Source organism: Cyphellophora europaea (genome assembly GCF_000365145.1).
Source record: "Cyphellophora europaea CBS 101466 unplaced genomic scaffold supercont1.5, whole genome shotgun sequence".
NCBI classification, from domain to species: domain Eukaryota; kingdom Fungi; phylum Ascomycota; class Eurotiomycetes; order Chaetothyriales; family Cyphellophoraceae; genus Cyphellophora; species Cyphellophora europaea.
The window spans coordinates 456,029-477,396 of NW_008481811.1; the positions used below are offsets into that span (position 1 = coordinate 456,029).

General features: G+C 54.6%; 6 protein-coding genes across 6 annotated transcripts; 2 read left to right on the top strand and 4 right to left on the bottom strand.

The window, feature by feature from the left end:
* Window positions 1-123: 123 nt before the first annotated feature.
* Window positions 124-556, bottom strand: HMPREF1541_05448 (uncharacterized protein; the record flags this gene model as incomplete). The annotated part of the gene is made up of 2 exons (XM_008719788.1): window positions 124-431; window positions 484-556. 2 exons carry the CDS (start codon window positions 554-556, stop codon window positions 124-126), a joined length of 381 nt encoding a protein of 126 aa, XP_008718010.1.
* An 801-nt stretch (window positions 557-1,357) lies between these two features.
* Window positions 1,358-3,391, top strand: HMPREF1541_05449 (uncharacterized protein; the record flags this gene model as incomplete). The annotated part of the gene is made up of 1 exon (XM_008719789.1): window positions 1,358-3,391. The coding sequence occupies one exon, from the start codon at window positions 1,358-1,360 to the stop codon at window positions 3,389-3,391; it is 2,034 nt and encodes a 677-aa protein (XP_008718011.1).
* Window positions 3,392-4,125: 734 nt separating this feature from the next.
* HMPREF1541_05450 (uncharacterized protein) lies at window positions 4,126-8,664 on the bottom strand (the record flags this gene model as incomplete). The annotated part of the gene is made up of 1 exon (XM_008719790.1): window positions 4,126-8,664. One exon carries the CDS (start codon window positions 8,662-8,664, stop codon window positions 4,126-4,128), a length of 4,539 nt encoding a protein of 1,512 aa, XP_008718012.1.
* Window positions 8,665-10,235: 1,571 nt separating this feature from the next.
* Window positions 10,236-11,300, bottom strand: HMPREF1541_05451 (uncharacterized protein; the record flags this gene model as incomplete). The annotated part of the gene is made up of 1 exon (XM_008719791.1): window positions 10,236-11,300. The coding sequence occupies one exon, from the start codon at window positions 11,298-11,300 to the stop codon at window positions 10,236-10,238; it is 1,065 nt and encodes a 354-aa protein (XP_008718013.1).
* Window positions 11,301-12,788: 1,488 nt separating this feature from the next.
* Window positions 12,789-17,434, bottom strand: HMPREF1541_05452 (uncharacterized protein; the record flags this gene model as incomplete). The annotated part of the gene is made up of 2 exons (XM_008719792.1): window positions 12,789-13,280; window positions 13,328-17,434. The coding sequence occupies 2 exons, from the start codon at window positions 17,432-17,434 to the stop codon at window positions 12,789-12,791; spliced, it is 4,599 nt and encodes a 1,532-aa protein (XP_008718014.1).
* A 1,918-nt stretch (window positions 17,435-19,352) lies between these two features.
* On the top strand, window positions 19,353-21,128 carry HMPREF1541_05453 (uncharacterized protein; the record flags this gene model as incomplete). The annotated part of the gene is made up of 5 exons (XM_008719793.1): window positions 19,353-19,444; window positions 19,491-19,746; window positions 19,806-20,371; window positions 20,478-20,701; window positions 20,818-21,128. The coding sequence occupies 5 exons, from the start codon at window positions 19,353-19,355 to the stop codon at window positions 21,126-21,128; spliced, it is 1,449 nt and encodes a 482-aa protein (XP_008718015.1).
* Window positions 21,129-21,368: the final 240 nt, after the last annotated feature.

Below are 21,368 nucleotides of genomic sequence, written 5' to 3' on the forward strand. Positions count from 1 at the left end.
GATCGCCGAGATTCGGGGAGAGCATTGAGTGGAGTCAGAGCAGCTAGCTAATCGATTCGAACGGGTATAGAATTACATGGCAGAAGTAAGAGACAGTAGTTACTGCTGTAGCAGAGTCCCAACTCACAAGCCCAATGGGTTATCGCCGGTTTGTTCTTTCCCACCAAGAGGTTCCTTCATTTTGGCAGCTTCGGCCTCTTGCTGCTTGGCCGGCCCTCCTTCCTTATTGCCAAAGCCGATGCTCATCTCGTTGCCAAAGGTCTCACCCGCTTTGGAGATGCCTCCAACGATAGGTTCGACCAGGCCGCCGATGGGTTTGCCGGCAGTCTCAAGGCCCTTGCCTAGCGGTTTGCCAACTGGAGAAAGGACGCTTTCGACTTTATCGCCTGCGGCGTTGCCATAACCCTCGGGCTTTGAATACCAGGAGCCTCCTGGAGGTTGTCAGTTGCTGACGGCGGTCCATGCTGACATAGAAGGGCTCACCTTCGCCTTTGGACTGCTCCTGTTCCTGTTCCTGCCCCTGCTCTTGAGGCTGAGATTCCTCCTTGTCCGACATGGTACCGGTGCTGTCTGTATTGTCTTGAAGTTTGATGGAGGTCTGCTGGAACATCAATAGTGGAGAGAGCAAGCTCGACGTAGATGTGGCACGGATGGCTTGAAGAAGCACGAAGCGCAGAGTTCACGTCTCACCTTGTTATACGCATGACTTAAATTCCAATGACGCCGTATGGACCAGGGTCTGTCCCTCTCAACGCCTACACGCCGCCAAAAGTTGGACTGGCCCTGCTGAGCCACAGATGGCGGGGCAATCGGAGAGGGGGTGACATCACTGGGCCTTCACCAACGACTGAGCCACTCGGAAGTACCGACAGGAACCCGCCCCCGCCAAGACACGCGTGAGCCGTGACTGCCCCAAAGACCCAGGAGCCGGCAGTCACGGCGCCGACCCGCGTTTTGGCGTTTTGGCCCTGGTCCAGTGGTCACCTCCGGGCTCTTGCGCCGGGCGCGGAGGGGCACGGTCGCTAGAGCTTCCCGTCGCCATTACACCCAACCAGTACAACCACACAATTACTACACACCCCTGCTCATACATGCCCGCTTCTGGCGCAGCTTGGTTTCAAACACCTCGCACCTGCCGGCCCATATTTCATATTCAGCCGAAGGCCGCTTGCTGTAGTACCTAGACGCCCCGCGTCCGCTGCTCAACTCGGATGCCCTTCGGCTTCTCCATTCTCCGCTGTCAGTAGCTGCCACGCCCACGGCTGGCACCACCAACGCCTCCAGCTGTCTACCAGAGCTACTACTACCCCTTCTACAAGGCCATGCAGCTTGTCCTCCTTTCTACCAGTCGCCCAGCATGGAGGAGCCTCCCCACCCGACTTCCCAAAGCCCTCCCCCAGCCGAACCTCCCTCCGGCGGCTACCTGTCCATGAGCTCCTCTACCGTGCGACCGAGGGGAGGGAGGACAGCTTGTGGCCCCTGCAGCCGCCGAAAAATAAGATGTGACGCCTACGAGCGCAACCCACAGCCATGCACCAACTGTACAAAGAGAGGTCAGCCCGATGGTTGCACTTTCAACGACGATGCACCCCGCTCCGGTACCAGAAGGTCTCGTGCTTCTGAAGGCGCTAGATCTCCAGGAGCTCCAAGGCCCAAGAAACCAAGACCATCTGAGACTGCGCAGAATGTACTGGACGGCATTCACGCGGCTGGTGTGGCCTATACCTCTGCACCGTCCAACGGCCCCACCTCGTCTTGGGGAGCTGCCATTAACGCCGGCCCACCCACTGGCACCTATGCTACCAAAAGCTACAATGTGGTCCCCGGTCCGCAGCATCAACCCCCATGGCAGCCTCCTCCAGCGCAGATACACTCTCAATACTACTCGTCCGAGAGTGCTCCGCCAGCCCCTACCGGTCTAAATGTGACCTACTCCTCCTCAGCACAGCCCATCTATTCCGGCTCCACGGAAATCAAGGACCTGTTGCCCCCCCAGAAGACAGTGTTACGGTACTTTGAAGTCTACAAGACAATCTGCCACCCCATCTACCCCGTCATCTCGGACCTAGAGGAGTTCGAAGCTGGTGTGTGCCAGTACGTCGAGGACATGAATAGCGGCCGATTGACATACGAGCTCGGGTCAAGCTCCGGTCGTTCTAAAGCTGCGAGACTCGCTTGGCTATCTCTACTCACAGCCACTGTTGCAACAGGCTGGCAGTACTCGGACGCATCCGCACCGGAACGCGACAACTTTGTCAACGTGCACACACGTAACGCCCAGGAGCTCCTCCGACATGCCGAGTACTTGGGTCGCCCGGATGAGAACTGTATTACAGCACTACTACTGATTGCCCGTATCATGGAGAATGATCTGATGCCTGAAGCAGCTTGGACAACCCTGGGCATGGTTGGTCGCATGGCGGACCTTACTGGCCTGCAAGAAGCCATGACTTTTGACGAGCACCATGATGCTCGAGCTCGTGAAGCCATACACATCAGACACCACAAGTTATGGTGGTCATATCTCTGGCAAGAGTACTCGCTAGCGCTCTGCTTTGGAAAAACATCGGTTGTCCGAGTCAACAACGACGAGCCGCCTGTTAGAGTGACATCGAGTCTGACATACAATGACTGCATGCTATTGCTTTGCAAGCTTGCCATCTCCGCTCGTCCAAGTCCTTCAATGGAGCGATCGAGTCTTAAATCCGAGATAGATGCTCTGGCAACTGCTCGACACCTCCACGAACAGGCGCTACCCCGGCTAGCGGATCGCGCCAACTGCCGAACCATCCAAGATCGCATTGAATATTACTCACTTCGAATTTCGCAGGGATTTGTGGTTTCATGCATGTCCCAGACCCTTATGAAGGCTTGCGCTCGTCTGGGCTGGGATCAGCAAAGTAAGCATTTGCAGAGCATGTGTAAGGAAGGAGCATTCGACTGCCTACAAGCCTGGGTGGACATGCAGTCGTTCAGTATAGTGCCGCTTCGGACATGGATCTTTATCTTCTCCGCTCTGAGTTCAGCTTTGGTGCTTGCTGCACTTTCTGAAGACGTCGACAGGGCCAAAATTCAAGACTTACAAACACGACTTCTTCAGAGCTTGGCGGAGCGGGACAGGGAGAACGAACTTCCCCACCGGCCTGGTTTGTACGTGCGATATCCCAAAGCACTGAGTCTTCTGCGAGACGTCAATCATCACTCCGATGCGAAGCTCAATGGAAGCAGCAAACACGAGGAAGGCGGGCCCCCTTCGGGAGCGGGTACATTTGTCCTCACTGACCAGCAAGCACGAGATTTATTGGACCCACCAACAATGTGGAATTTGCTGTTCTCGCTGAGATCGGCGGGAGAGAATTATCCGGTTCAGCATACGACTTTTGCGAGATGAAAAGGCAGATGGATACGGAGATTGAGGATACGGGTTCAGAAACCAAACAAGCACCATCATCACAGCATTTCATGGTAAAGAGAGAAACGATACATCAACGGGCCATCACAGGCAAAGGATGTGGTGTGTCTTAGCGATTTGACAGTCAGCGTCACGAAACTCCGCGAGCCTAAGGGCAAGTTTTCTGTGTGGAGGATTCACACGGCGTGCGGAAAACCTGCGACGCGGTTTGTGACGCGGTTCGTGACGGGGGAGAAAAAGCCAGGTTCATGGCAATGGGAGGATGGGGAGCGTCATCATCCCAATGAGAGGGAAGGAGGTTTTTTTCAAAGTCATCAGTTCTAGAAGATGCAACAGCATCGAACGAAGATCTAAGATCAACAATCCAATGTCAGCAGCGCCCAAACATGGCGTTTCGTTCAATTTTCGTTTTTATCCTGCCTTGTTCATCCTTCCTTTGGTTCATCCGACGCTACTAGTATCTTCCATTAGACCTGTAAACAATGTGTCTCAACAGTCTAAATCTCCCCGAAGAACGCTAAGCGTATCGTGGCTCATCAAAGTCATCATGCATGTTGTTTCGTTGGCCAGCTCCTCGAAGCTCCCTTGGTACCTGTACCTGTACCTGTACCTGCACCTGCACCGTGATCCGCCACAACACCCTCCTGGATTTCTGGTGCCGCTGATCGACGGCAGCAGCAGCCGCCATCTTACCAGAAGATTGTACCTTAGTGTCAATCCATCGTGATTGCGTCCGCCTCATGCACGCCCCAGGAGGGGAGGAAGCCGGCTGCGTCTTCACTCGCTGCGGGCTTCTCAGCTGGATTGTCGTCTGCAGTCTTGGAGTCGGGCTCGGGCTCGTCGATATCTAAGCTTCTCCCTGCCTCTTTGGAAGTCGTTGAATCCAAATCTTCCTCGATGGCCACCGTCGCTGTTCTGAAGCTGTCCAGCAGCGCGGTCTGCATATCGACATCGCTAACCGACGATAGCCCATCGTCGTCCTCGGGTTCGCATATTTCTTTCTTCTCCTTACTCGGCTCGCCACACTCCTCCCTCTGCTTTCCCTTCTCCTCATCCTCTTCTTCCTGAACATTATCCAACTTCGTCGGAAGCCTCGAGTTCCATTCCATCTGCCTTTCCTGCTTGACTCGCTGTGCAGGCCCAAACGCTCTGCGTGAAAAATACTCCCAGATCTTCTCCTTCCTCTTCGTCAGCACGCTCACTAACTCTCCCATTCCCTCGCCCAGCGATTTGTGCTTATCCTTCTCCCTCTGATCGGTGACGTCCCGCCAATACCAACGGTTTCTGCCGGGCACGGGCAAGCTCCAGTCATCTTCCGTGAGTGTGATGTTCAGCCAAGGTGTGCCGCGAGGCACCACGTAGTTCTCGCCGCGCCCATCCACTGACCAGACCTCCATTTGCATCCACACCCACGTGGTGCCTAAGCCCGGCGGTGCTTTGGGATGTGTTGAGTCTGGTAGACGCTTTTCCTGATCGCCGTCGCCACCAGAAACTGCCTCGGTTTGGCATTCCCCTTTCGCAGGCAGCCAAGTAGTTTGACCTCCGTGTTCTGGGCGTGTCGGGCAAAGAACAAATTTCGGCGTCGATGTTAGCTGCTCCTCACAGTAGAAGACCTCGTCGAGCAACAGCGTTGGAGGGGGCCGCATGGGGCGGACAAATCTGCCTTTGGGCCGCTGCTTGCCGGTGTACACGGAGAGTGGTGGACAGATTTTCGGTGCTGGTGGCGGAGTGGGATCATCATCGGGCCACGTGGTAAGGCTGGCTAGGAGGGCAGTGTACTCTTCTGCGCCGCGCTTGTTGGCTTCTATGCAGGGGCATTTAGCATGACAGCCTTGAGGACGAGGCTTTGGTGAATGAGGAAGCAGAGGATAAGAATCCGTGATCTTCTTCTGCTGGAGTTTTGGCCGTGCGCGCTGTTCGGCAGCTAAAGAGCGTTGCCGGAGAAATGCTCCTTCGATCAGCTCAACCGGGTTAATACTGCTACTGCGATTCCGGTGTCGGCTACAGTAGCACCATGACCAGTACTCAGGCAGAGTGCGCTGAAAGGAATGGTTGGCCCAAATGTTGATGAGGTGCAAACGGGCATCGTGCGTGTCGCTATAATGACCGACTCGGCGTCGTATGCGAGACGACCTGTTGCCGGGTTTTCGGCCACGAACAGGTTCTTGATCATTGGACTCTTCATCGTCGTCCTCACTATGGCCCGCTTGTGATTCAGCGACGTGGGCTTTGGTGTTGGGGCCATTGCTTTGGAGATTTGTGGAAGAAGTGCTGTTTTGCTGACAATTCGCATTCGAATTGTGATTCCCTTCACAAACTTCAGCCGTGGGCTCATCGAGAGGCAACTCGGAAGTTTGTGAGGGCTGTGTCAAGATAGCATTGGCACCGGCCGATGTGACGCCGTCCCCAGGTGCACAGGGTCCATCCACAATTTCAGTTGTGTCGAGACTCTGCTCTTCACGAGTCTGCTCGGCTGAGGTGGCCGGTAACAGTGGCGGACTCTTGGGAGTGTCGTTATCGAACTCTATGTCAATGCCGCCTTCTTCAGCACGGAAAATAACGCGTGCAATTCGCGTCTGAGGACCGAGTCGGCCAACGAAAGTAATACCAACAATGTCGCATCCTAGCAGATGCAGTAATCTGCTCCTCTTTGCATGCGTGATGCCGTCAAGATCGAGATCACTGGAGAAGTCTCGGCCGTCCTCGACTCGTTCGGGAACGTTGCCCCAAGAGGTTTCCGCAATGCTGAAAGCTCTCCTGGCCTCGTCTTCCGCAAGGGACAATTTCCATTCGTCGTATTCTCCATCTTCGTACGCCCAAATTGCACGCTGGTAAGTCTCTGTACTGCTGTATAGTCCGACTCCTAGTCCGTCTGTCGCTGCACGTCCATCGAAATGATCGCCGAAGAGGTACCAGTAGTCCAGCTGCTTCTGCATCAATGCAGACCAATGTCGGCGGCGGGCAAGACAAATGATTAGTTTACGATACCAATCGGCCACTTGAGAGTCCGCTCGACCTGCCATGCCCACTGACCTGAATATTGCCGCCCATATGACGTATCTGAGCAAGGCTTCTGCTTCTATAAGCCTGCCGTGGCAGTAATACAGCGAGCTCATCGAGACTAAGGTTTCCAAGAAAAATATGAAAGATCTTTGCACAATTTCGTCAACGAAGTGATGAGTTCTTCCTTCGCTTGTGCCGCCTTCTCCCGTAAAGTCAGCATCGAGAATTCGATACAAAAGCGCTTCTGCTTCGGACAGTCTCAACATAGCTCGATAGCAGTCGATCGCCTGACTGGTCAGAATCCAAACTGTAGTGGAACGGTGGGGAGAGGATGTTAACTCTTCTTCGAGCAACGGCCGGATGAAAAGCAGGGCTCCCCTCCATTTCCTTTCCTTTACCAGGATCTTGATGTGATGACCTACGACAACTTTTGCGTCTCTGTTCAATTTTGGGCGTCCATCGGGCTTGTAGCACTGAGCATAATAAAGCATCGCCTCGTGAGAGTGGTCCAGGGCTCCTCTTCGTTCATCTTCGGTGTTCAAAATGACCGACATGAGGTGGTGCAATTCAGATGCTTCGAGCCCGCATTTGTCGAGAGCGCGGTCGAGGAACTTTCTGATGCGAGACAATGGGGCTCGACCAAGCATCGTGCGCGCTTCAAGAGCGTAGAGTTGTTCGCGCATGCGCCAGAAGTCATGGTCGTCTCTCACGTGGCGGACGTACCGTAAGGCTCGGTGTACTTCAGTTTCAGTGGTAGCAAAATCAGGGAACCCATCGGCGACGGCCTCGGTAAAGAACGCTTGGGCCCTGGCCACGCTGAGTTTGGCAGAGCGTAGATCGGCCACGTCACCTGGATGAGTCCCTGGTATGGGCGCCAGCGCGTATGATACGAGCGAGGCAGTCCTCAACAGTCCGTAAGAGATGGTTTGGTCTTCGAGTCGATACACCGCCAATTCAACAGCATTCGTCAGAAAGGTGAAGATTCGGTCGGTATAGTGCAACTTTCTTCTGAGTATAGAAACGTTGAGTGCAAAGATGTGGGGGACGAGTGTCCAACAGTCATAGAAACCTTTCGCTGCAAAATGCGGCATAGAATATGTCAGAGCCTCGGCACTCGTTGAGCGCAGGGCATACCAATCATTAGGGTGAAGCTTTCTGTGAGCATAGCCGCGGAACCATAGATGCAGATGTTGATGGATGTAGACGTGAGCATCTTTGACCATGAGAATCTGGAGAGACTGGAGCAAATCCAGGGCAGGTCCCAGTCGATCGGCAATGGTGTTCTTGAACATGGGCATCTCCTGCATTAGCGCCAGAGGAATCGCCCAGGGTGCAAGGAGCGTCAATGCAGACAACAGTCGTATAGCCCAGCGACTGCGGTCTGCCAGCAGGTCCCACAGAATTTGTCGATTGACATCGGCTGGATAGAAAGTCCACAGGCCATCTTTCACGGTAGCTACTGCAACTTCTCGCACGTAGCTGGTGTAGAAGGCGAGATAATGGCGATAAGTGCAACCAAGGAGTTTCAAGTTGGCTGCCACGATCTGGAGATCGAGAGGCATGGGCAAATCAGACACAACCGGACTACAGGGATCTCGCGCTAGGTCGAGGAGCTCCGAGCATTCTGATCGCGCATACCACTCGACATCACTGGGGGATAGTCCCGGGACTTGGATCCAGTGTATAAGTGATGGGCCTGTAATGGCGCGTCCAAGCAGGCCCGTCATAATGACTTGTCCTCGGGTTGGTAGAAACCAATTGATGACTCTTTTCTGATCAGAAGAGGTAGGATCGGGAATTGTCCTCTCCTCGGCCAGAAGCTCCACGTCGAGAACGACCATGATCCATTGTTGTCGGTGATTCTCGAGGTAGTATTTCAGTTGGTGGAGTGCCTGGAACAGGTGATCAGTTGGGGCCAGTGACTGATCAGTCAAGGTCGTGTAAGCCGCCAGGAACGAAGGTACGAATGCCTCGTAGGTCCGCGCATTGACAAGGAGCAGTTTTCGTCCATCGCGGGCGCAGATTTCGGTGGCAGCTTGAATGGCGATGTGCCGCTTACCAACACCGTGTGGACCGTAGACGACGATTTGTTCGGCCAAAGCGCCATGAGAAGCGTCGAGGGGAGTGAGAGCCCTTTTGACCTTGTCTATGAATGATCTGCGTTCGAAGGCCGGAGGAGGCCCCGCTCTGGTCTTGCTGGGCCCTGAGGTTGAAGTCGGACACCCACCAGCCTTGGTTATGGGCTCCATACATAATGGCTTGGTTTCATGTAGAACAGAGCATAGATGACAGTCGAAATTCTGATTCTCTGATATCGCCGTGGTGGCCTAATCTTCCAAGGTCACCTCCCAAGCCATGGAGGAAGCGGCTGTTTCGGCGGACCAGTGGCAGCAGTGGCATGTCATGGCGCAGGGCATCGAAGAAGGAAGACCAGTCGTGGCTCGTGGAAGCGGAGAATTGTGTGGTAGCCTAGGAGCACCTAGCCCCGCAGTCGTTGGAGGAGGGCGGGTTCATCGATCGTGGCCCTAGGAGCGGGTCTGTGAGGCCTAGGCCTTTGGTGTATTCCAATCATTCCAGGCATCTTTCTGCAGGCCAAGAAGAGCGGCTGAGCGAAGCGATGCGCTGCATGAGCTGGCCCCGAAACTCATGGCCGCGGAAAGGCTTGGGTTGACATGCACGACGAGGCGTCATCCGGTGGAGATTCGATGAGTAGGCTTGCAACGAATCTGATGAACATCTATCATGGTTGTTTGAATCAAGGACGTGGTGTGGGCATCGATGGTCTTGTCACATGGCAGCAGCAGAAAGGACGACAGGGAAACCGGTGAGCTCTCGGCAGTCGCGCTGTGACAGCAAGATACGATGCACGACGCCAGCAGGAAACTTGACCTCGTACCCCCCCCCCAAACCCCTACCGCACCAGCTAACGCCCACACTGCACCGCTAGGAGCGCCTGGCGGAAATGTCAGCTGCTCTTTGCCGACCCTCCAATGATCTTGATTGTCATCAACCCTGCATCGTCGTATTTGACCCTCGGAAAAGGACACCAGAGCTAGGAGGCCAATGGACAGTCCGTGCACACGTGTGTAACCACGACTAGACGCTTGGACGGCGGGGTTGATCAAGTTGTTGATATTGAACCTGCTCCCAACATCGCTGCGTACGCTGCTTCAGCATCTAACCAAGACACTCACATTACCAGCACAGCAACAATGCCTTCCAAGCCGAGTGTTCTGACACTCACCTTTGGGAGCAGAGCCTCGACCTCTCCCGACCCTCGATCACCATCAGATCTCTCATCCCCCCTCACAAGCCCTGCTTCAACTACATCTCCCACCTCACCTGAAAACAACGGCGCTCAGAACACCATCCGTTCTCCGACCCGCTCTATCACCTTTGACACCATCTTCAATCGCTCCCGGTCAAAGTCCCCTGCTCCAGAAGCCGGCCTGCACCATACTAAAACCGCACCGGCCGGACCACAGAAACCGCGTCACAAATCTGAAGGCTCCGTTCCCACCCTTCAGCAGCTCCCACGAGACGCGACTTTCTTTCAAAAACGCCAGAAGGAAAAGGGCAGCCTTGATCACTACGGTCGCCACGGGAATGACTGGCTCTTCGGCGGCATCAGCTTCCGGGAGACGGCCAAAGGCATGATAAGACGGGAAAGTTGATTTCTTTGAGTGTCAATTGGGAGCGAATTGAGGCTAGAGTCCTTACCCTCGTGCAGGCGTGGGAAGCATGGTGTTGGCGGGAGTTGCTTTTCATATACGTTACGGCCATGTCATTCACATTTGTACCGATATCGAATGAACGACACCTAAGACAACGCCCTCACCATCCAACACCGCGTCTCCCTCAACACAATACTCCTCTGCTCCTGCTCCCACAACTCCCTCCCCCTCGCCCCCACCACCCCCTCAATATCCCCCACGCTCACTTCCCGAAACCCTATCCGCTCGTAGAACGGCCTGTTGAAGCTGAGGTGCCGGTACGTCGTCAGGCTGTAGCCCCTGATCCTTGCCTTGACCCTTCTCCTCGCCCGCCACCCTCTTTGCGTTCCAAGAGTCTCACCCTCAGTCTCCGCCTCATCTTCACCGCCATCTTCGTCGCTCCCGAGCCCGCGCGCCCCCTCACCACCATGTTCTGCATCACATGCCTGTCCCTGTCTCTGTGACAGCGCTTCCTCGTCGTCACCCTGTTCCTCCTCGCCACCGCCTACGGCAATAGTAGCGCACGATACGACCGGCCCCTCAGCGACCTCGACGAACATGGTATCCAGCAAGCGGCCGCCCAGGCCGCGCTTCTGGTGCGAGGCGTGCACCGAGAGCTCGGCGATGTGGAGGTACGCTTGAGTCTCTGATTCTGTGCCTTCCGCCTCCGGTCGCTGTGGAGTGGGTAGCTGCTGAGGCTGTACCTGTGCCTGTCGCCGCTGTGACACGATGGGAAAGCAGGCCAGAAACCCCACTACCTCTTGCACCGACTCATTCTCCTCTTCTTCCTCATTCTTACCTCCATTCCTCCTATCATCCCAAGCAACGGTAGCAACCCAAACCCATCCCGCCTCAGCATAACACCGCAGTACTTCCTCCGGCATGGGATCGTCGTCGGCCAAGGACTCCAGACCCTCAATGGAACGGAAGACTTCGCCCGCCGAGCGCTCGACGTCTGGGAGGTAGGGGATGTCGTCGGGGGTGGCTTTGCGGATCCTATAGCAAATTGTGGGTGGTTGTTGTTGTTGTTGTTGTTGTTGTTGTTGTGAAGGTGGTGATGGCGGCTGTGGCGAGGAGAACGAAGCCGTTGCCGCACAGCTGCTGCGTGCACTATCACGCGAGGAGGATCTTGTTGTATCTGACAGTGAAGAGGAGGAAGATGGACGAGCCATCACGCTCGTACCCTCGACTGCCACAGCCACATGCTCCTCACTCGCTGCTTTTGTACATCTCGTAGCAGCCACACCGCGCTCTCCCATTTCCCACCCCTGCCCCAGATCCAACCCCCTCGTGACCGTCTCCGTTTCCACCACCGTCTTCCCTCTCTGCTGTACTTGCCGCCCCCTCCGTCGACGCACCAACTCCAGGATTAGTGGTGTTCCAAAAATCCCCATCCCGCACGTCGCCAAGCCCAGCGGTCCCAGTCCACTCCGTGGCGTTGGCAAGGACAAGGCAGCCATGGACTATTCTGACGGAATCGCTTCCCCAAAAAAGCTGGCGGGCGTACACCACGCGCGTTATCCTGTCCAGCGGTTCAGAAGAGTCTCTCGCAACCTGATCAGACACGCTGAATCCCCGTCCCAGGAAAACGGGACCGGGTTGAAACAGACTAGGTCAGACCGGAGGAACAAACAAAGGTAGGGAACAATTCATTCATTCATTCATTTCAAAAGGAACCCAACGTTCTCAAAAGACAATGACAGGCCTAGAACATAATCTTTCGCCCGGCAGCCGGGGCCGCCCAGTAGACCGCAGACAGCAAGCAAGCAAGCGGTGCGCTGTCTGCGGGTGGATTTGCGGTGGGTGATGCAGGCTGGGAGTTGCGGTGTGTGTGTGTGCGGCCCCCTCCTCTCCGGTTCGAGAATAGGCGAAGCCGTTTGATTTGCTTTACTGTCCTTTGCATTGCTTTGGCAAACAGCTCTCTTCTTGCGGTGCGGTGTGCGGTCTTTTCTCTTCCAAATTCACGTCGTTGCTCGTGTCACGTCGTAGAAATGCACGAAATGCATATGATGGTTAGTAGATCCATCCGTCCCCGCCGCCCAGCCGGCATATTGGCGGTGAGCGGGCGAGTCCCATTATTTTTCCATTTCCACATGCAATTCAACAACAACGAAATGAGCTGAGCTGAGCTAGTAGATAAGAGTCTCAAACGATCGAGCTACTCTGTAATGCCGTCGAGTCACTTCACGATTCTTCGAGCAGCGTGACGAAACTGGCCGTTTCGTGCTACGTTGCCGAACTGTACTGTCCGAGTTACGGCATACCTAGCTGGTGAGTCATCAAACTACGACCGCTAACTGCTCTCCATCTTCGGTACGGAAAAGAGGGCTCACTGATCTCGAACGTTGGGCCATTCGTCGTTGACTGTACAGAAATATCTGGTGTCACATCCAATTGACCATGCTTCTCCCCTACAGTGCGTGGGCCGCAGCCTTCAGTCTATTGATCATCGGTACACATTCCACCAAAGTAATACAGCGCCATTGTTCGTTGACACGCTCTAAGCATAGGCAGGGTTCTGCGGCACCGTTCCATCCCAAATCACCTATGCCATGCATGCGTTGTAGTCCATGTCAAATATATGCTGAGTTCGCGCATGCGCCGTCATGAGATAACCCTTCGCCAATTCAAATCCGCGGAGACGATCTCCGTTGTGCTTCCTACTCCTGCCCGGGCGCGATTGTCGCCGAGTCAGGCTTCGGGGTGATGCTTCCCGCTGGACTAGCCTCGTTGTCGACATCGCCAGATTCACTTGTTCGGCCTTCCTGTTGTGCATCCTCTGTCTCTTGCGTCGGGTTGTGCTGACTTGGGTGTGTATCCACAGAAAAGGCGTCGTCCCTGTCGTCCTTGTGCATGAACCATCCTCCTTGTTCCCATTTACCAGGCTCGTACAAACAGTTGTTGCGTATGTCATCATCAACTATGCCCTTAAGCAGCTGATCAACACGTTTGAAGTCCACAGGCTTTAATATCCACCCGTCGAACCCTATATTGATGTACTTTTGTCGGTCCTTCTCCACGAGAGATGCAGATACAGCAAAAATTGGGATTCGGCGATTGCACTGGGCGCGCTGAGAAAGACATCCACCGGGATGGGTCTTCTCGAATGATCGAATCATCTTGGTGGAACTGTGGCCGTCCACTATGGGCATCTGCTATATGTTAGCCTGTCATCGGTGCTCGGCAGCACTCAACGTACCTGAAGATCCATCAAAACGGCATCAAAAGACGAGGCTTGTTCTCCATGCGCCGAAGCACAGTCTTCACCATTGACAGTCATGTACGCTTGGTGACCGAGTTTTTCTAGCCTCTTCTTCATTATTTTGCTGTTGATGGGATCATCTTCTGCCACGAGAACGTGGTATTTGTCCACAGCGATGGGATCTGGTTGTGGCTCCGGTGACTGCACCATCCTGGTTTGATCTTCAAACATCACTCTTGAACTAGACGGTCGTGATCTATCCGATGGTTTCTGCATTGCCTCCTCGGGCAATCGCACAGCTCTGACTGGTACACCGGAGTCGGTAACCTTTTCTTGGCCAGGCACTCGAACCATGGACGATTTCAGCTCTCTTGCAGAGCCCAGGCTGCTCGGCCGCGGCGGCCCAGTGGGACTCGTGCCGTCGGGCAATGGATACGACTGCGACACTCGGGAACCATGCTTTCCAGGAGTTTCTGATCGAGGACTGGTGGTGCCTTCCTCGCCGTCTCTCAGGTGAAGAGGCTGCTGAATGGCGTCAATGAGTCTATCCGCATCGCTCTTCTGACTGGTGTTGCTGTGTACACTGGCAGCACTCCTGTGACTCTTTTGACTTTTCAAGCTGGTTTTACTGTTTGTGCTCTTGACGCTATCAGCACTGTACCGCCGAACCACGGCCTCTGATGGTCGTCGTGGAGACTGAGCACGGTTGATCAAAGTGACCTCACCCTCGACTGGTTGACCCAAAAGCTTGCCTGGACTTGACGAGGACAATGAGGGCGCTTTCCTCAGCGAGGGAGTTTTGGGACCCTGTATCTGCAGCATCTGCTCTGCGAAGCCAAGCTGAATGACAAAGCGGGAGCCTTTACCTACTTCTGTCTTGAGGCGCAACTGGCCATTCATGGTGCGTATCGTACGTGCGACAACGGCTAGGCCGAGGCCGAGGGCAGGGAGGTCGGCACTTTCCGCATCCGTGAAAGGATCATTCTCGAGCATCTTCGTATCACTTACATCGAGCTCGTACGAGACTTCTTCCAATTCTCGGAAGAGAGCGTCCACTTTCTTCTGCGACATGCCAGCACCAGAGTCTTCGACCACTATTTCGATCTCCACCCGCTGGGTCATAGCCTCGGCCAGGGACGCTTCAACCTTCACAAAACCAGACGACGTATGTTGCACTGCGTTCGCAATGAGATTGGACACCACTTGGCGGACTCGTCTCGTATCTCCAATGACGTTAGCGGGGAGATCTTCATTGAGGAAGACGGTATACTCGAGCCCCTTCCGGTGTGCATCCCCAGCGAATGGGTCTGAGGCTTCTTTGAGCGTCGCGATCAAATCGAATGGCTCGTCTTTGACCAGGTCTTTTCCACCTTCAGCTTTGGTGAGATCAAGTAGATCGTTGATGACGTAGACAAGTGATTTGGAGGCAGAGTGCGACTTGGCTAGGTTATCGCGCGTCTCGCTGTCAAGTGCACCCTCCAGTGCAATCTCGAGGTAGTTAATGATGTGGTTGAGAGGTGTTCGAACCTCGTGGGCCGAATTGGCCAATAAGAGCCGTGTGAGTTGGCTGTTCTGGAGTGCGGCCTCTTTCTGGCGCCAAACCTCAATGAACTTGCCATAGACCAGACAGAGTACAGAAGCCGTCTCGACCTCTTCTTCCGTCCAGTCACGACATCGACCGATGATTGTCTCGCTCCAAGTTTTGAAACTTTTGCGAGGCTCGAGGTACCCCTCGGTGCCTTCCTTAATGAACTTTTCGTAGGGATTGCCAGCCCACTTCACCTCCTGCAAAACGCCTCTGCGAAAGAAGACAATAAAATCATTGCCACCGTTGGACAGCGGAACGTACAGGACGCCTGCGAGCGTCTTCATACCTGGAGCGTATCGAAGATCGGGAAAATCGGTTGCAATGTCCTGTGATGTCATGACAGCATTCAGCCTCTTCAGCCGCAAGTATTCTACCATGGCTAAGATTTCCTGAAGATTGCCTTGAGGGCTGCCCATGACCTTGGTTTCATCCCGAATCGAGAGTGCTCCGAAATCCGCATCGAAAAGTTTCAGGAGGTCCTCAGAAGACGCTACAATGTAGCCACCCGGATTCGCGGAAGAAGAGGTGGTGTTGATCAACTTCCTGGCTTGTAGCCGGGAAGCGTAAGAGAGGCGTTCTATATTCCGCGAAGCGGTATCGCCAACAAGCCGACACATCTTGCGAATAGGGAACGATACTCGCATGCCCTTGGAACCGTAAGAATGGCAAGCTATCAGACCCCAGAGTTCACCAAAGGCGTTAATAGCGATGGACATGGATGACCGTACAGCCATGTTCCCAAGGTACTTCAGGTGGATTGGTGACATGGCTCGAAGGTAGGCATAAGTCATGTCGAGAGGGGTCTCAAGATCGGCAGCAGAGCGGCACACCAGGCGTGCGGTTTCTTGATCCCGATCGTATAGAAGGCGGACCTTGTTCATCTTGTAGAGGTCTCGCGCCTGTTTTGGTATATCGGACGCAGGAAAATTCAGGCCTTTGTACAAATCCTTCGTGGCTCGAGGGTCGACCAGTTCTGCGACAACTCTTCCATTCCACGCCTGATCGAATTGATAGATCATGACTCGGTGAAAACCCGACAACTCTTTGACAACACCTATCAAGACTTTCAGAAAAATCTGCAAGTTTGGTGCATTGGCCATCTGCTCTTGCACTTGAGACATGATGTTGAAAACCTCCATAGCGGCTGCTTCCCCACGCTTCTTGCGAGCACTGCGCAACACACGCAGCGGCTTGCTGGCATTGACTGTGCTCTCAGCCAGCTCCTCGGCGGTCGGCTGGCTGCCGAGAGTGTCCTCTGGAGGTTCTGGCGTGCCCTCGTCGAAAGGCACGAGCGGATTTTCCTGATCATCTTCGATCTCGAATTCACACACCACCAGGTCTTTATCCGACGGGCACATATGGATGCCGCACCACAATTTTCGAGTGCGATGTTGAGGTGGCCGTATTGAAATCATGAAAACTTCTGGGCCATTGGCCACGACATCGGCGGCCTCGTCGTCACGAATAAAATCGAGATGATCAAGAAGATTGTCGGCTTGCTCTTCGGTAAAAATGTCGAGAAAGTTGTCAAGCTTGAAAAGTTGAGCAGGGGTATACCCGATGATTTTGGCCGAGTTTTCGCTCACAACCCGAACAACCAGCTTCCCATTTTCTTCTTTGAAAGCGATCAGGAGACCAAATCCCTGAATGGCGCCTGGAATGTGAATGGGCTCGTCTTCACATCGTTGCAAGGTCTCGCCGTCTCGCCCAGTAATCACCGAGTGGCCGCCATCGGTGACGAGATGTTTGAAACGCGCAGTCATGATGCCACCTTCGTTGCGCATAGAGCTCGCCTTTGAGGCAGTACCCGACTTGCTCGATATGCCGTCATTGGCATCTGCCTCTTCATCTCCCAACATGTTGGTAATGACTCGATTGTCTACTGGAGACAGGTCACGATGAGTGGAAAGAGACGTCCTACGCCGGTCCAAGGTCTGATCGGTAGATCTGCGTTGCATCGATGCCGACTCACGTCGTCCTCCTGGACTGACTGGGCGCTGCCGCGGAGAGCCGATAGCCGTAGAAGGAGATGGAGATGCTGATCGGTCGGTGGCAGTGCGGTTCAACTCTCTCCGACCAGCAATATCGCCACCTATTCTGAGGCCCGGGAAACCTTCAGAAGACTCATTGCGGTACATGGGGGTGGTGACAGTTGGGTCAATGGAGACGGCCGAACGGATGGGAAAGACGCGGTCGATAGATCCCGGGCTCAAGGCGTCCGAGGGATCATTGGAGGCTCTTGGAGGGGATGTGGCATGATCTCCTCTGCCAGTGAACATAGACACAGGCGCCTCTCTCGCCGTGAATGACGAGCTAATTCGCCCTTCCCCAGGAGTTCGGGCCCCGGACCTTGAGACAGGTGGGCGGTCTGGTTCGTTCGTCGTGAGGTTTTCATGGTGAGCCAGAGCGGGGCGGCCAGTGAACATGGATACAGTGGTCTGTCGAGGCCCAGGCGGAAAATGGGAGGTGGTGCCGGAGCCTGTGGGAGAAGGATCTGTGTCCTGTGGGCTTGACATGGTGTCGAGGCCTAAAAGCCTTGATGTGCCCTCCTATTGATCAAAGACCGAAAAATATGTGAGGACCAGAGGTCCTTGGTCTTTCAAGCTGTTAAGCCAGCATGATCTGGCGGCAGAGGGGCGCAGAACGCCAGATCAGGTGCGAAGAGTCACCACCATGCGTGGACGAGAGGTGTAGGCGCGATAGTAGAGTCGCGAAGGCCAGCGAGGAAAGGGCGACGGAAGAATATATTCGGGGTAGTAGTAGCGGCACAGATACTGAAAAGCAGATACGAATGTGAGGATGTTGCTGCGCAGCAAATGTAGGGGTGGTGACGGTGGTTGTCGAGGCTCACTTTCGGCACCGTGTTGAGGTGTGGTCAAGTTCTAATAAAATGAAGGCACCTAGTCGCAACTTCCTCGAACGCTGCGCCGTGACAATGGAACCTGCGACGCAAAATGACTTATGAGGCGTGCTTGACGAGGCAGAGTGCACCTGTCGGCTGACGAGAAGGGCAGGACAAGGCCAGGTGTGGCTTGACGGGTGTGGAGCGTTCTTGGGGCGTGCCTATTAGCGGTACACTCGCCTATGGAGGGTCCCTGACTCCCTGCTTCGGGTGCTGGGTGGGGGCTTCTATGATCTCAATACCCTGGACGAAGAAGAATTCAACGCTGGTTGCGGCGGGGCAATTTGAAATAGACTCTCTCTGTCCATGATCCGTGTATATATTATTGATACCGTCTGCGCCGAAAAGCACGCGTGACGGGATTTGGCCGTTCACCGATATTTTCACTCACGGTCGACTCTCAACGTGGGGTCGTCGCTCCTGGAGAGGTGGGAGGAGATCCAACGCTGAATCTTGGAGGGGGAGATCTGGCGATCTACATGTTCAAAAGCAGGTTTAATTGTGTATGCCAAAGCACGATGGGGGGTTGCGCTGTCAGCGCAAAGCCTCAAGCAGGTCGACCCGATTTTTGACTGGGAGTCTCTTGATCCAGCTTTCGGGCCATGCGGCCGTTGCTTACACGGGCATCCCATTTTCTGGGTCAAGAGCCGCAACCAGTCGCAACATGGACTTTTGACAAAAGCGCATGCTACCAGTCCTCGAGTTCGGGGGATCTCCGATCGCGAGTTCACGGCAAGCCACTGCGGAGGTGGCTTCCTATTGGATCACTGAGTGCCTCCATAACACTGCACAGCCGCAAGACGAGGGGTCGTGTCAAATTCCTGCATAAATGTACCAGTACGTCCAACTACCAGATTTTCTGCGTCCCAACAAAGCTCCAACGGAAGAATTTGCTATTGCACGGGACGTTCGAAGCACTCATAGTGGACCGTGTCGGATCGAGCGGCTGCGGCGAGGTCCCCTCATTCTCCAAGCCACAGCGTTCGACGCGCAATAATGTTCGTTGGCATTGGGTTGTGCTTCTTACCATCCAGGCCACCTCACAGCCGCATCCCCAGTCTGCGATTACTGAGTTGAATCCACCAGAAACCAAGCCAAACTATGTTTGCAGCATGTGTTGGGGCTTCTACAAGGCCACCCTGCAAACTCACCGGTAGCCGCGCTTAATCGATTGACTACAGTTCATCGCTCCAGAATCTCTCTCAAGCGAGGATGAAAGAGCGCGCTGAGTGAGATAACGACCAGCACCTAGTCATAGGACGCCTGTATCGTCAAGCTCGTATTTGCGGCCATTCATTTCCTAGAAGTACCAAAGTGTTCTTGAACGTGCCCTTGAAGCATTTTCCAAAACAACCTTTCCATTTCGGACACCCACGGACCATCGTGTGCAAGTCACGTATCAATGGCTTGTGTACAGCGTACTGCACGCGACGGAATGCAGCACGGTGGTCTGGCTTACCTTTTTCTCCTGATTCTCGCTCACTACCTGCCTTCTCTTCACGCATCAGACGCGAGTCCTCCCTGACACCCCCATGGCGTCGAAATACACTGCTCTACCAGTCTCCGAGGCCAAGTGGGCCACTACGACTGACGATGGTACGGAGGAAACAGGTTCTTCGAGCCGGTATGACACGAAAATTGATTAATATATGATAGCTCACGTGTGCTAGGGGCTTCCGGTACATGGCCATCGCCGCTCTTGCAGCAGTCTCGATCTTGCTCATCTTCACATCCGCCTCGACGTACACGATATTATCACCTTCACAAGAAGACTTCATCCCGTTCCAGCTCAACGCATATCCACCGCAAACTGTTGAGGAAGATCTCTACCGTGACAGACTCGTGGCGCTGAACACAAGTGATCCAATTGTACCCAGCACCACAAACACCAAGGGGTTGCGATATGCCATCCTCCTGCCGACCTTCGTATAGCCACACCCATCGAGACCTCCTTCTCGTGCTTTGCTAATCCACCTTTTCCCCAGTCAGGCCATTTCGCCTTCGTTGTAGACTTTTTCCAGTCCCTAAAATGCCTCTGTACCGATTTCCAAGAAGTCGACTTCAACATCATAGTCTCAGACTACCAAGAGCTCCAAGACCTCGAACTTCTCCTCTCCCAACTCGAACCCTGCCACTCAACCTTCAGCCGCTTCGACACGCCGCCAGGAAACATCAACGGCCCCAACCCACGAGCCACCATCGTCACCCTATACGACGTCCTCCCACCTACACTCCAAAAAACCGAAGGCATTAGTACTAACGACACGGGTCCCTTGCTCGCCCACCGCGGCAAGTACATCTACCAGTCCATCAAGAAACTCTCCGCTGCCTTCCATTTCGACTATGACTGGGCTCTTTGGCTCGACTCAGAGGCCATTGCTGTCCGTCCCTTTAGCATCCGCAACACCTTCGATACGTACGTAAAGCACCCCACTATCTGGCGCTCGCGCATGTCCAAGAACCAAGGCCAACACGAGATCATGAACAACACGGCAATGGTCTTGGGTCGGTCCATCGAGTCCTTCGGCCTCCCCTTTTGGACGCTTGAGAGGTAAGCCAAGGGACCCAGAAGCCCTGCCTCCCTCCCTCCCTCCTCTTCCGCTCCCGCTCCCCCTCCTTATCCTTCACCCCACGCCAAGACCTAATCCCTTCCCCAGCGTCGAATGGATAATCGAAAAGCCCATCATCAACGACCTCTATTCGTACGTCTCGGCCGCCCACGCCACCGACTTCTGGACCGTCTGGCTTGACCAAGGCATCAACTTCGAAGTCAATCTCTACAACATGCACATCCACGCCCGCAAGCTCGAGACCGTCGACTCCATCTTCTCCAAATACCAAGTCCTCGAAACCGAGCGGGAGATGATTCGCTTTGGCATGGGTGAGTTATCCCCCCCAACCCCAAAGAGAAGTCACCACCGAACCCTCCCTTACCTCCCAATCAGTTTCTCAACCACTTTTACACGCGGCTAACGAAAACCCCCCCGCCACACACAGCACCAGCATTCCCGCAAATGGAAACCGCCCAAGGCACCGGCTTCCTAGAGCGCGGCTTCTCCCTGCTGCGCCACCCGAACATCCAACCCAACTTTAGCGGCTTCCTGTCCCGCTACGGCCAGCGCCTGTTCCGCATGGACGACCTGGGCGTCGCGGATCCCGAAGTCATCGATCGCTTCTTGCTCGATACGCCGATCGACTTGCTGTGTTCCGGGGCGCCGCCGTTGCATCGATGGTGGGGAGAGAGGGTCGAAAGGGGCGAGATTCAAGTTGGGAAAAGGGAAGAGGGGGAGGATGGAGGCGGGAGTTGAGGTCGTGGCGGTGATGGTGGGGGCGACTAGCGCGTCGAGGGAGGGAAAGAGAGGGCATGCAAGAAGGGCTGTTTGCGACGGACGGGGCGCATGGGTTACCACGGTGCAGTGAGCGGCCATATCGAAACTCAGCTCCTTCCCACCACTGGCACAGTCATATTGAAACGGAACACGCCCCCATTTGGCAGCAATCGAGACATGATACATCGACGCAGAAGTTTTCACAGAGCATGTAGAATG